The 15,118-nt window shown below is 36.3% G+C and overlaps 1 protein-coding gene across 10 annotated transcripts in view; it reads right to left on the bottom strand.

Annotated features, from left to right (window-relative positions):
• sh3bgr (SH3 domain binding glutamate-rich protein) overlaps positions 1-15,118 on the bottom strand; it is a 46,354-nt gene that overhangs the window by 9,832 nt on the left and 21,404 nt on the right. For 3 of the 10 annotated variants that reach the window (XM_065271168.2, XM_065271174.2, XM_065271175.2), the window contains 5 exons: positions 13,340-13,369; positions 11,611-11,637; positions 9,388-9,411; positions 7,093-7,119; positions 3,491-3,517 (listed from right to left, as the gene is read on the bottom strand). In XM_065271168.2, coding sequence (XP_065127240.2) covers positions 3,491-3,517; positions 7,093-7,119; positions 9,388-9,411; positions 11,611-11,637; positions 13,340-13,369 — 135 coding nt within the window. The remainder of the gene's footprint in view (positions 1-3,490; positions 3,518-7,092; positions 7,120-9,387; positions 9,412-11,610; positions 11,638-13,339; positions 13,370-15,118) is intronic. The other 7 variants (XM_065271170.2, XM_065271177.2, XM_065271171.2 and 4 more) reach the window with 4 other exon arrangements.

Here is a 15,118-nt window from a genome sequence, read left to right as displayed (position 1 = left end):
CCCCACCATAGCACAGAGACAGCGCTGTTTAGAGTTACAAATTACCTCCTTTTATCATCCGATCGTGGTGAAATCTCAATCCTTATATTACTAGACCTTAGTGCAGCCTTTGACACAATAGATCACACAATCTTACTCAATAGACTAGAAAACTATGTTGGCATCAGTGGTCAGGCGTTAGCCTGGTTTAGATCGTATCGAACCAATCAATATCACTTATGTAAATGAGGAAGAGTCATATCACTCCCACGTTAAATACGGTGTACCTCAGGGATCAGTTTTAGGCCCCATCCTATTCTCGTTATATACGTTACCTTTAGGAGACATTATCAGGAAACATAACATAAGTTTTCACTGCTATGCGGATGATACCCAGCTTTACATCGCGTCAAATCCTAGCAAAACTCACCAGTTTGCTAAGCTAACAGACTGCATTAATGATCTTAGGGACTGGATGGCACTTTCTTATGCTAAACTCCGATAAGACAGAGATACTTATTATTGAACCAAATATGTGTAATGTTCGACAGCAATCTATCTTTTGATTGTCATATCTCCAACGTCTGCCGCACAGCATTCTTCCATCTAAGAAATATCTAAAAAATACGCCATATGCTGTCTGCATCAGATGCAGAAAAGCTTATTCATGCTTATTTATGACTATTGTATTGTAACTCTTTACTCGGGGGATGTCACGCAAATCAGGTAAACAAGCTACAGCTGGTTCAAAACGCTGATCTAAAAAGTATGACCACATAAGTCCAATTCTGGCATCTTTACACTGGCTACCAGTTAAATATCGTATACAATTTAAAATATTACTAATCAGCCTTAAATGGCCAAGAACCCTTGCATATTAAAGAATTACTATCAGAATACAATCCACCACATATACTGCAATGACAAAATTCTGGCCACTTAATTATCCCTAGAATATCAAAAGTGTCTAAAGGTGGTAGATCCTTCTCCTACTTAGCCCCTAAGCTCTGGAATGATTTACCAAATAATGTTCGAGTTTCAGACACAGTCGATCAATTTAAAGCTAAACTTAAGACATTCTTATTTAACAAAGCATTCACATAAAATGTCCAGTAAATGTACTTATCCCCCAATAGTTAGTTTGTCTTGAACAAAGCACTCACATTCCTCATATGGGTAATATACTTATGCCGCAATAGATAGCCTGTCTGGAACAGAGTGGATTTTAATTTCATTACATGTGAACGGCCCCTACGCTAATCTGTTTTTCTTTCTCTCGGTCTCGTCCTCGACCCAGAGGATAATGAGACAAACAGACCCAGTTCTTTCTGCTGTGAAGGTCATCACACCACTGATCTACTGGCTGTCCTTCAACGTGATGCCCAGCCGATCTGTGACCAACGACCACCGGCTGAACCAGTTTAATCCTCTCCCAAGGATTTTTGTCCTTCTAGGAGTTTTCCCACATGGTTTTCCTCATAGGGTTTTTTTTCATCCAGGAAGAGTCAGCAAACTATGGCTTAATTTGGGCACCTTACTGTATATGTTACATTATTACTACGCTCGCTTGTACAGTTTATCCTTAGCCTCTATATTCTACTTCTACTATGCTCGCTTGTACAGTTTATCCTTAGCCTCTATATTCTACTTCTTATATTATCTATTGATTGTCTGTGTTTTCCCCTACATCTACTCATGTAAAGCTGCTTTAAACAATTAACAATTGTGAAAATCGCTATATAAATAAAATTGAATTGAATCATATCACATTTTTATGGAAATACATAGAAGTCAAGGGCGTGCATTATTTTCTTATATATTCTTATATTTTCCGTCATCAATTATTCCTTACTTAAGCTAAGGAAATGCATAAAAAAACATGAATGCACAGCCTATAATCGGCAGCGGTAGAAGAATAATTTTTTCCCACTTTTTGACACCGACCATTGTTTAAAGCAACACCAAAGAGTTTTTTTTACCTTAAAATAACGTTTCCAAAAAAGTTTCAGTGGTTCATCCACTCTAAACAGGGTGAACAGCACTTTCACATTCGCTTTGCAGCCCTCTATCGGCCAAAACCGCACTAAAGAAGTTTCCAACCGTCGGGTAGTGGTCCTGTAGTTCGAGTGAAAACTACAAAAACTTGCTTTACGGCAGACCTACAATCCAATCAGAGCCAGCTATGCTGCAGTATTTACGACAGTGTCAATGAAAAATTACGCTTCTAACCTGTAGGGGGAGCAAAGAGCAATAACTCTTTAGTGTTGCTTTAAAATCAGCCGATGACCAAGGCACATTACATCCTGGCAATCAAAAGAGCGAAGAACAATACATCAGAAATCATGCTGTGTGATTGTGACCCAATTCAGAATAATGACAATAGAATTGCAGTTTGTACGCTCTGCACTTTTTATGATTTGGATTTCATGACATTATAATTTAAAGCAAACAATCAGTCTCTGTCATGATCAACCCGTCCTGTCATAGTAATTCATAGTTGTTCACAGTCTTAATGTGGCATGTTTGTGGCAGTACCCTTGTTTTGTGTGGTAGCACATGGCCTTTGTTTGAAGCGTGTGCTTCCGTGTCTTGTTTATGCCCCCGCCACCCTCGTTAGATCATTCCATCATCGTTTGATTCGTTTCCACTGTTCCCTCCTGATTTGTTTCCATATATAATGTACTGTTGTCTAGCATCCTGTGCTCGTGCGTCATATGTATGTATAATTGTATATGTATATTTCCCCCAATCATGTGCTTCGTGTCATCTGTCAGGTCTCCCCGGATCGAGTTAATTGGCATGTGTTCAGTCCATGTTTGGGTCGAGACCAGTCCATGATCCTGTCAAGTCCTTATTTCAGTTCTGTTTGTGATGCAAAGTTGTTAGAGTCAGTCCTGTCTAGTCTGTTTTATTTTTAGTACCGTTTTCCCCATTGTGGTTTTTTTGTCCTTCAACCTAGTCTGCGGGTGGGTCTCTTACCAGAGTCAGATTATTCACAAATCTTTTGTTGTTAACAGAGTCGAGGGCTGTCACAGAAATTTTTAATGAGCAATGACATTTGTTTCTGTAATGTTTTTTGGATAGTACAGATCATTTAAGTGCGCTCTTCACTCTAAAAAATTCTGGGTTAGTTTAACCCATGGTTGGGTAAAAATTGGACAGAACCAATGGGTTATAATAAATCATATGCTGGGTTGTTTCAACCAAAAGTTGCGAAACAAAAAACAAACGTAGGTTTATTTATAACCCAATAGCTGGTTGTGTCCAATATTTACCCAACTATGGGTTAAACTTACTTAGTTTTAGAGTATTTTAAGCAGCTTTTACCACTTAAACAGTAAGAAAACAACCCAAGCAATTAGGACAAATATAAAAAGCGATCTATTCAAATGCAACTAGTTAGTCAACAAGGAGTTAGAATACAACTGATGCTTCTAGAGTGGGAAGCACTGCTGATTTCTGGTTTTAAATTATCACAACATGCTAAACAAACAAGCTTGTGCTAAAGTACCTCAGAGCCCTGCTCTTCCTCCTCGTCCTGAGGTGAAGGGATTTAAATATAAAAAAGAAACATGTGTGAGAATCAGCCCATGTATTTGGTTCATAGCAACAGCTACTAAGGAAAAAGAAAGTTATCCTACGTCCAGCTAAAAGCTGTGTTTGTGCGTACATATGTTTTTAACAAAGAAACATGCTAAAAATCATAGCCAAAGGAAACTACTTCCAGGATTTCTTCTCCGGTAAATGAGGCGTGAAATGACTGGAGGGAAAAAGTACATAGGATGAAAAACAGAGAAGGTGAAGAGTAAAGGCAGGAAGAGTCAATCCTGTCACATCTGCCTAATTTACTGCAATTAATTGTGGCCCACAAATGAACACTGAATATGTTTACACTAGTTTGCAATAGTATGCTTTAACATGTGGCCTGCTTTAAAGAGCACCAATTATCCGATTAACGATTTTACATTTCCTTTGGTGTGTGTGTATTAGAACATGTTAACGATATGCAAAAGGGATCCAAATCCCAAACTAAACGATGACGCAAGTAAAATTTATTTCTTGGACTACAACAATCACAAGGATTGTAGGCAACTTCCTGTGTTTACTTCCTGGACCAGTTGACGTGAACACAACGCTTATTATCATAATTCCTCCCGCTTCTGACTCACAGTCTGCAAGTTGTCTACTGTATGTTTTCATATTTAAACAATTTACTACCAACTAAACCTTGATTCAAACGCAAGTTCTGTGCAGTGTAGAGTTGTGCTTGTTGTTTGTTGTTTCTACGATCACTAATCCAGGCACGGTTTTAGGGCTCTATCTTACACCCGGCGCAATGCAGCGCAATGCGCGACGCAAGTGTCTTTCGCTAGTTTCCACCCTAATTTTCACGTTTAGCGCCGCGTTGTTTAAATAGCAAATGCATTTGCGCCCCCTTTTGCGCCCATGGGCGTTCTGGTCTAAAAACGAGGTGTGTTCAGGCGCATTGTTGGCGCGTTGCTATTTTGAGGCAACTAAAATAGACTACGCCATTGACCAACAAAAACCTGGTCTAAAGTCTAAAGTCAATGGCGCAATGTGTTTTATGTTATTTAAAGAGCGCATTAGTAAAATGCGCCTATACACGGGAGGACAACGCGGGTTTGCTTATCACAAGGTACATGAATGCGCAGCAACACAAAAATGCATTTAAATATGAAAGATTAAAGGATTGAATATAAAAGATTATAAAGAGTCTCTTGGACATAAATGAGGACTAATTATGAGACGTTAGAAGGCGCAAAGAGCTGCTTCTGCAGCCTGGTAAGTAAATAAATGCTTTGCTTTGAACAAATGCGTCTGTTTTTAAAAAAAATTTTAATGCTACCTCACGGATTTATTGTATATGATGACTCTGTAACTGTGGATATGGTGAGATGAGAAACATTTTTAAGTAATGCTTAAAAAACTCTTTGCTAAAAAAACCGCTGTCCAAAGTGCTGAAACGTGAGGGGAGCCGTTTGTAAATTCTTTATCTCCTGTTTGTTACAAATAAAGTATTTTTAGAGTACAAACCTTATCTTACATACTTGTAAATTATTTTTTGATGATATTGGATAGCCATACATTTAAAGCAATTACAAGCCTGCTTTTTACTTCCATGACTAAAAGAAAACGGGTTTTAAAGGTTTTAATAAAAAAATAACAATTTCAATACAAGTGAAAAACAACACAATTATTTAACATTCATCTTAAAATGGGGATCTTCTTCCTCCGCTTAGTTTTTCAGTTTACAAAGTCCGTTATCTAAATAGGGATTAGACATAGCGCCAGCGCAACTTGCTTTTAAAGGGGATGAGAGCTAAGTCTCTCATTGGTTTACTGCACGTTACGCCCAAAATACTCCCATTACAATAGGACCTACCCTTTTCGACCATGCGCTCGGCGCAAAAACCATTTTTCCCGTCGTTAAATTAGCAAAAGTGGATTCGGACACGCCCATTTAGACGTTCCGCTGTGCGCTTTAGACAATGCGCTTAGATCGTTAAAATAGGGCCCTTAATGTTTTAATATCCCTACCTTACCAATCTGTTACGCTCTGCTCAACGTAACATCTGGTCATCTGCATTTACTGGATCAGATTCGGCTCGTATTGATAAGGTAGTAAAGACGATATTAACTCCTGTCAGCATAGCATTGTGAGCTAATCTTCAAAACAAGGTGAGGAGAGTTCCATTTACGGTATTCAGGCCAATCACAAGGTACAGATCAGCTGGCAACTTGGATCATACTGCGCTTTTCAGAACGATAAGCTTTGTACAAATTCAGAGCGTTTGAGGAAGGCAGGGGTTTATGGCGCAACAATAATGTACGGTATGTGGAAAATAATGTTTTTAACCATAAACCACGCAAACACATTGTATTATACCAAAAACGCAAAATAATGTTGCTTTTAGCAAATGTCCGCATCAATTTTCAGTCCTGTTATTTAAAGAATAATGTTATCTCTGTACAACATCTCATTGTGTATTCATATGAATAGAAAATGTTGTTCTAGCATACATACATTTTAACATAGTCTCTAAATTGTAAATCCTATGAACAACTATGAGACATACTATTGCATAAAAATGTGTGTGTAAATTAAATTACAATCACATACTATTTATATTTGGTCTATCCTTTTGTATATCTTAAAGGGACTGTAAGTAGGATTTTAAGTGTTTTATTAATCAAAATCGATGTCTTTATTCATAAATATGTCCACATTGGTGTCAAATGACCTCTGCCAGTGATCTGACTTTTCTTTGTAAGTTTAGAATTTCTTCTCTTTACTTACATTGAACAGGAAGTTCAAGGAGGCTTCCATGTCGATCCGCCATACTGAAAAACTATAATAGCAGAGAGGGACAAAAAGCACTAGCCTACTCACACGTTTCCACAACGCGTTTTCATTCAGAATACGTGAACCAGCTGAAACGGACATGGAAATCAGTGAGTACATAACGGCTACTGTAGTTGCAAAACACATTTGGAAAAGCGAGGTGCTAGACAGCACTATTCGTTTGAATGCAAAATACAATTTCACCACTAGGTGGAGGTAAATCCTACTTACTGTCCCTTTAAAGAAACCTATTCTATAATTGCCATTGTGTCAACAAATTGTATCTGCCTATAGAAAATCTCTGACTATTTTTATGTAATTGGAATAGTGATTACAATAATTTATGACTTACAACTTAAAAATATATGGAAAATATTTATAATCCACAACCACAAGCCTCTGCTGATCACATATCTAGAGAGCTTAAAAATACACTGCACATCAAAACCAAGTTGCCTCATAAGCCAAGATGTTAACCTAATCTTAACACCACAAAAATGAGTGCAAATGTTTGCCTTCACAACTCTTTCAGTATATATCCTTAATTATAAAATCCTAAACGTGATAATGATTTGGTTTGTTTAATAAATGTTGATATGAATCATAAGTATTAGACTAAATTCTCTGCTAAAGATATTACAAGAAAAAAGTTTATCATCTCCTGGAAAGAAAATATTTCACAAAATAGAGGGAGAAAAAAAAGAGCAAGAGTGACAAACTAAAATTAAAGAGCAAGCATATTAAACTACCTCAAGCTTTTGGAGCTCTTCTTCGTCCTAGATGGGAGAACAGACAGTATGTCAGATGAAAAAAGAACAGGAGTTAAAAGTGGAGAGATGAACATGAGAGATGCATGCATCTGAATAAGAGATACAGGAAGGAGGCAACTACAGGACTATGGAGAGAAGTAGGGGAGAAATAGGAGGTTAACAAGAAAGGATGGCAGTTGAGAAATTAGAGGCGTAAAGGGTTACGTTTTAAGATACCAAATTTACGTTAAAACGTAAATTTGGTTCACTCTAAAAATGGCTGTCAATTTTAACCCATAATGGGTAAATATTGGACAAAACACACAGCTGTGCGTTCTGTCCAATATTTACCCAACATGGCTTAAAAAGAACGCTGCCATTTTTACTCTTAACATTCTTAAAAATAAAGGTTCCTAAAAATTATTTTTCGTGCTGTATGTTTCCATAAAAATTCTGTAAAATATACAGAACATTTCTGTTCGCACAAAAGGCTATTTGTGGTGGGAAATGGTTATACAGACTATAGGTGTGTAATAAAGAAATGGCTCCTTTAACTCTTTCCCCACCAGCATTTTTTTTTTAAGTTGTCAACGGCAGCATTTTTTATGATTTTAAATTTATGGCCTTCCAGAAAATGTTCTTCTTTAAATATATAAACATTTTGTTAAAAATGTATATCGGATGAAAGAACAGACCCCCTGCTTTGAAACAAAAACCTGTTGTTTCATACTATCGTCATTTGTTCTCTTTTTATCACCTCTTAAATATGGGTAGGTGTCTTCAAAAATACAAAAATTTTGAGCAAAAAGCTGAGATAATTGCCTTTTTGTAAAGGATTTTTGTTTAAGATTAAAGATTCAGGGCGGTGATTTAACAAGCAATGAACATTTACTGTTTTTGGATCCATGGATGCGTCAGCGCCTAGTGGATAACAGTGGACATATGGATTGTCGTAAAAACTTGATATTGGCAGGAAAGCACTTCTCTTAATTGACTCATAGGGTTGGGTACCAAAACCCTTTATGGCCGGTATCTACCGGGCCAAATCAGAACACAGATTTCGATGATTCTTAAATGCCTCAACAGTCGACTAAAATATTGTGCTCTCTGTGGTGCAAAAAGCATAATCTCACAAGCACCCCACATGATTTGCTACTTAAATTATACTGCACTCATATGGTGTAAATAATTTCCTGACTTACAAAATTCACATAAAAGTAAAAGTCGGAAAGCTTTAATAATACATAGGATGGAGTTAATAATAAAAGTTTTGTTTCTTCGCTTAACTTTTTATTAGTACTACGGCTGTTAAGGGCCTTTGAAAGGGGACACGGTAGTCATGAGTGTCAAGTTCATTAGAGGCAGATAACAAAAAAAATTCCAAATGGCGTTTTTGCGCCCTTGAAGGGCACTTCGTGAAGGGGATGTCGCATAAAGAAACACGCTGTATTTTAATGCTCTATTCGTCAAGTGTATATTAATTACCCACACTATTACACTCTAAAAAATGCTGGGTTGTTTTTAACCCAGGGCTGGGTCACTATTGGACAGAACACACTGCCGGGTAAAAATGACCCAACTGCTGGGTTATTTTAACCAAACTGCTGGGTTGTTTCAACATGGATGTTTCAAAAATAAAGTATACCTTACCTTACCTTAAAACAACCCAGCAGTTGGGTCATTTTAACCCGGCAGTGTGTTCTGTCCAATAGTGACCCAGCCCTGGGTTAAAAACAACCCAGCATTTACAATTGCTCTACTTTCTCTAGAGTTTATACATCAAGACACTTTCGATTGGAACTCGCTCTATCTTTTTGTGAGCGGCAGCGCGTGAATCTGAACAGATTATTAACAACTAATCATAAAACATTTTACTGACCTTAAAGTGAAGTGTTGAAAAGATTTCATTTAGTTCACACATCAAAAATCTCAAAGAAAAAAAATCAAGAATGCAGGGCTTAAAAGATGATGGTGCTTTAAGCAAATCATTAATAAACAAATCATGACACAATGACAAACACAGAAGAATTTTCATTGTGTTTAATGCTGTTCTTTCATCTACCGTCTTTTTGTGACTCGTTTAGGCACTGGTAGCATTTTTAAAAGTATCGATTTGGCACCGGTATCGAAAAACCCAAACGATACCCATCCCTAATAACTCGTCAAAGGCGAGGAAAAGAGTTAACAAGCTGTGACTGAAAAGTTGTGGCAGCACTACAAAGAACCATTTTTAGCACCTTCATTTTTAAGTCGGTACAACAACCAGCTTTAGCTGATTACGCTCTTTAAAGTTACCTCAGACATCAAATCTTCTTGAGACTAGAAAAAAATAGGTGGACAGAGAAAAAATAGGTTAAACATTTTTAAGATCCTAAATTTAAAGGCGCCTAAATAATTTTGTCCATCATAAAAAATTTGATTTTCATTTCAAATTTTATCATTGTTGTGAGTATGAGTAATCTGCTAGTATGCCTTTAATAGCTTCGCAAATGTACCAGACAGCATTTAACATACAATGCAAATGAGAATACCAATCTCTTTTTGAAGCCATTTTGTGCCCCTAGTAGCATCAAATAAAATAGCAAACATTGCAAAATACATTGCAAAATACTGAAGAAATTGTGTAAACTGCTAATGAAGCCATGCATTTTTATTATTTCACATTATATCACATTTATGGATTTGTGGGCTTCTGTATGTCCGGAAACAATTAAATTTCTGGGTGCAGCTACACTCTAAGAAAGGATGTGTTTGATTTTAACACGTTTGTTCTGTTATCCAATTTAACACATTTTGTGTTATTTTAACACATTGTGTGTTATTTTATGTTGATTTTGAGTTCAAATAAATAAAAGGGACAACACAAGATGTGTTAAAACAAAGTGTGTTGTTCCAAAAATGTTTTAACACATTTATTTTAAGAGTTTAGTAGTTTTACTATGAAACAGGGGTTCTCAAAGTGGTGTCCAGGAACCCCTGCTTGTCCTTAATGCTTAGTCAGAGGGTCTGTGAGATAATTTGTTATAAATTATATAATTGTGTTGTATTATTAAGAAGGGGATATTTACACATGGGGATCTTCTAGGAAACCATGTCAGTCTTGCTACTTCTAATTTTATGAAAGCTTTTAAGGTCATAAAAGGTATAACTGTTGGGCCTAAATGTAATTTTAACAAAACAACCTCTTAAAAACAAACAAGTTGAATTAACTTGATTCAGGAGAAAATGTGTTTTGTTTATCACTATGAAATAAGTGTAAAACATGGTTTAAGGTAAGAATATGCTTAGTAACTATTAGAATTTTAAAGGGGTCCTTGGATATTTTTCTGCCGGGTAAGGGGTCCCTGGTCGGAAAATGTTTGAGAACCCCTGCTTTAAAAAAAAATGCTGGGTTGTTTGGCCAATAAGGGACAATCCCAAATCTTTAGGTCAGGGGTGCCCAACCCTGCTCCTGGAGGGCTACCGTCCTGCAGACTTCATTTCCAACCCAGCTCCAACACACCTGTCTGTAAATATCAAGCAACCCTAAACACCTTGATTAGCTGCTTCAGTTGTGTTTGATTGGGGTTGGAGCTAAAATCTGCAGGACGGTAGCCCTCCAGGAACAGGGTTGGTCACCCCTGCTTTAGGTTGTTTAAATTTTTTTGACCAATGACTTCTGTCATTAGTCAGAGAAACAGGCCCCCCATCCAAAATAAATGCTATTGTTCAAGCAAAAGGTTTACATAAAAGGAAAAACTTAAGTCTCAGTGTTAACATGCTTCAAATAGTGTCTTCACTTTAAAAAAAATAAAAGTGCTTCACAAAGTCATAGAAGAACCTTTTTTGCTAAATAGTTCCAAGAAGAACCATTAACATTGTTAACATTCCTGTTTCACAAAAAGTTCTAGTTAAAAAAAGGTTCTTTGTGGGGGAAAAAATGGTTCTTTTATGGCAACGCTCTGGAGAACCTTTTAAGCACCTTTATTCTTAAAAGTGTTTGAATGACTTATTTATAGTTGTCTATACATATTAAAAAAGAACAGGATTTTTACAAATACACAAGTGACCCTGGACCACAAAACCAGCTGTAAGGGTACATTTTTTGTTGGTTGGGAAAGGATAATATTTGGCAGAGAAACAACGATTTTAAAATCTGGAATCTGAGGGTTAAAAAAATTGCATTTTAAATTAAAGTTATTTAAATTAGGCTTTTCCTACAAATATACCCAAGTGACTTATGACTGGTTTGGTAGTTCATGCTCACATATCAATTTAATAACTTTACATGAAAAATGCACCCGCATCACCTATAAGGGAGAAGGACACCATCTGATTAAAAAAGGCTTCAAAAAAAAGGGCATAGTGAGTTAGAAGTAAAGGGGAAAAAAGTGCAAAAGATTAAAAATTAAGGACTGAAATAAAAAAGTAAAGACAGATTGTTGTCAGCGAGATGATAAAGAGAAATGAGAGAGCAGAATAAGTAAAAGCCACACACTCCAACGTTCTAGAACAAACAAATTATAAATTAATTTTCACCTCTGAGGCTAGATGGTTGTCCTCTCCCTGAAACAGTATAGCAACCATTATTAGTTTTGTCTGATAATTTTATCTATGAAAAAATAAGCAAACATGAATCAACATGTAATATCCTGAAAACACTCAAAAACACTGACAATAATTCCCTTACTTTTTTATAGACATCACAATGGATTTCCATTTTTGAACAAAACCCTTTGTGTACAAAAATTAATAGGACAAAATCAAAGATTTGAAATTGCACTATGAGCAATATCTAGCTAATAAAATAATTTAGAACAGTGGTTCTCAATCTTGTTCCTGGGGGCCCACTGCTCTGCACATTTTGTAGTTCTCTCCTTAGCCTGCATGTCCCACACTTAAAGATTTTTAAAATCTTATGAGAATTCCTAAATGTAAGAGACCACAAATATGACAACATGACGAGTCTCGACTGAGAACATATGAAATCTCAGTGAAATCTTGCAATGTCTCTCACTGTCAAACGTGACTTCACAGTTAACAAACATTTTTACATCTCTGATGTTCATTTCACAGGACTGTGCCTTCTGCACCATGACTGTGGTTGTTATGCTTTATGTTATGCCCTTCATTAGCTCGCTTTCTGATTGGGTATCATTTCCTTCTATATGACAATCTACGTGATTGGCCGATACCGATCCTTTTTTTTTAAGCTGATATGCAATCTCTTCAATGACTGTAAAAAAATTTTTTCTAAATAATGTCATACCACGGATGTTGCCTTCGTTATATTACTTACAATTATATAGCTAATTACTGTGTTAATGGAGAATCAAATAAATAAGCAAAACAAATATATCTTCTGCAAAGAGATATTTAATATCTCTTTAAAAAGGTTTATGTCTCTTAAAAGTAATAAAAATAAGTCTTTACTGTATTTAATAAATATACATGGATTCGTATGAAGTATAATAGTTCCTAAGTCAAGAACAGCGAGGGATTTTATTGAGAGATGAATAAGAATTCTGCAGCTCAAAGATGTGAGAGAGATCGCTCTGTTCATGTGCACTGATGACAGGCTGCTGTATGTGCGTGTGGTGGGTGTACGCAGACAAGAGCAGCTGTGAGGAAAAAGGAAGTTTAAATGGTCAAAACTTTAAAATGCATGCAAATAAGAAACTTTTGGAATGAGGATGCAACTGTCAGTGATAGATACGTTTTGTATACACTGTTTGATGGGGATGTGAAGACGCATCGCGCTGTTGACCGGAGCATGTCCTCATAGAAAATACACATATCTCTGTAAAGGCAGAGGGAGAAATCCAAATCTGCACGTCGCACATGAGCAACAGGTTATAAAAATGCTCGCACTGCGTAAATAATGCTCTCTAACTGCAGCCGCATTCAGGATCCCTATGATGACAAAAGTAAACAAAGATTGGTTCACAAGATCAGCAAATATAGCAAGTACCGATTGAGTCATTTAATGCCATTATCGGCCGACACCGATTGATCGGAGCATCCCTACAAGTTATCTTTTAGTGTGTGGGGGCCTCTACCTGACTGGGAGCCAAGTGTGAGTTCATGAACAGAGTCTGGCGTGTTAGATGAGGGATATAAAGAAAATGTTCAGAGCAGTGGGCCCCGGGGAACAAGATTAAGAATTACACTTCAAGAGCAATAATTAAGTATAAAATGTGTAAAATACAGAAATTAAGTTGCCACAAAATACCTTTTAGGAAACTAAAAATATAGATGAGTGTCTTACCTTGTCATCACCTGCTTCATCCTCTTCATTCTGCCAAAAAAAAAAAATGTAAGAGTGAAAATGTAACGCTAAAAGCGGATGCAATTCAGGGTTTTTTTCCAGGGTTTATACAGAAATCCTTCAGCTAAATTTACTACTTTTTACTACCTTTTTTACTACCTTCAGAATATTTTTTAAAACCATCACGACACTGAATTGCAAGTGTTAATCAGGGACCTTTTTTTATTATTTACACAGATTTTGACATATATAACATACAAAAAAAGAATTAAAGTGAAAAAATTCTTCTGACTGAAATATTTTTCAGGCCAAGTCATATTCCTTTACCTAACACTTTATGTAGGCGAGACCAATAGCATTTTAAGGGGAGATTTTTTTGCCATAAATTCCATATTGAAGTCTCATGTGGCATATAGGTAGCTGTAGTTTGCAGGGCATTTCAGATTAAGGCGAAACAGCTAAATAACTCACTATATAAAAAGAAAACATGAATATCACCACCTTTAATGATTGTTTTATTAATTATTTATTAATTGTAAATGTATTTATTTTAGCATTTACTAATAATTTTTTAATCAAAGTTGAAACTGTTAACATTAGTGAATGCACCATGAACCACCGTCAATTACTGTAATGACATAAACAAGAATTAATTAATGCTTATATACTCTATATTTTTCATTGTTTGTTTGTTATATAATGCATTTACTAATGTGAACAAATACAACTTTTTAATATCATATTATTCAGTAAACATAAACAAATAATCCAGGGTCTGTTCTGTTCACACAACAGTTTACAGTCACAGCTCTAATACAGTAACGTTATGTATGAATATAAACCCTGAACGAGTAACTCGAGTCAAACTCGTGTAGAATTCGCACAGGATGTCTGTAACCATAGTGACAGTTGTTAATTGAATGACTGTACATTTCTCAACAAAATATTATGTTACAATAGAGGCAGCGCTGATCTGCTAGTTTTTGCGCAATGTTTCTGCTGTTTACTTTCTCCTAAGACCTAAATGGTCGTGTTTATATGAGGATATTTGCAAAGACGGGATTTTTGAGGCATATGTGTTATTTAAGGCCAATAAAGCGGCAAAAATACATACAACACATGCTTAATGAGAATCGAATGCGCGGCTTGCATGCTCTTCTGACACAGAAACTGCGGACGCACTGTTGTTTGTGTTTGAATGGCTTAAAATCACCTGTTTTTAAACTGCTGTGCTTAAATCTATGTACAAATGTTACGTTTTTGTGACCACACGCAAATGCAACTGCAAGAACCGACAGGTGGATGACATCAAAGTCCCGCGAGAGCATTTCGAAAGCAGTCGAGAAGGGTATTCCTGCACAACTGGAAGCTGCAGTTTTAGGACCCCAGTTCTATGACCGCAGTTCTATGACCCTGCGTTTTTGTGACAGCGCCAACTACCGAACTGGATGAGCAAAACCATTCATTTGAGATGGACGACATGGAAAGCAATCAGACTGTGAGTACCGATTTAATGACGTTTTATTTTATAACGTTTAAACGATGCAAAGTTTACATAGCGCGAACTGAATTAATAATTAATTCCCACGAATTAAAAATTTGTGTGCTAGTTTTATAAATAACTACGACATTCTTAGTCCGTGGCCATATTTCATTTCATAAATCCTTGTTGAGTTTAACGTTAAATGACTACATTTATCTAGCCAGCACATTAATTCAACTTAACAAGATAATAAGAGCATGTTGATGTGCAGTGTGTAAGATTTATCTTTAGTTTAA

The sequence above is a fragment of the Paramisgurnus dabryanus genome, chromosome 8 (genome assembly GCF_030506205.2).
Source record: "Paramisgurnus dabryanus chromosome 8, PD_genome_1.1, whole genome shotgun sequence".
Classification (NCBI taxonomy): domain Eukaryota; kingdom Metazoa; phylum Chordata; class Actinopteri; order Cypriniformes; family Cobitidae; genus Paramisgurnus; species Paramisgurnus dabryanus.
The sequence above is the reverse complement of the archived record's forward strand: the minus strand, read 5'-3'. Positions and strand labels throughout refer to the sequence as shown.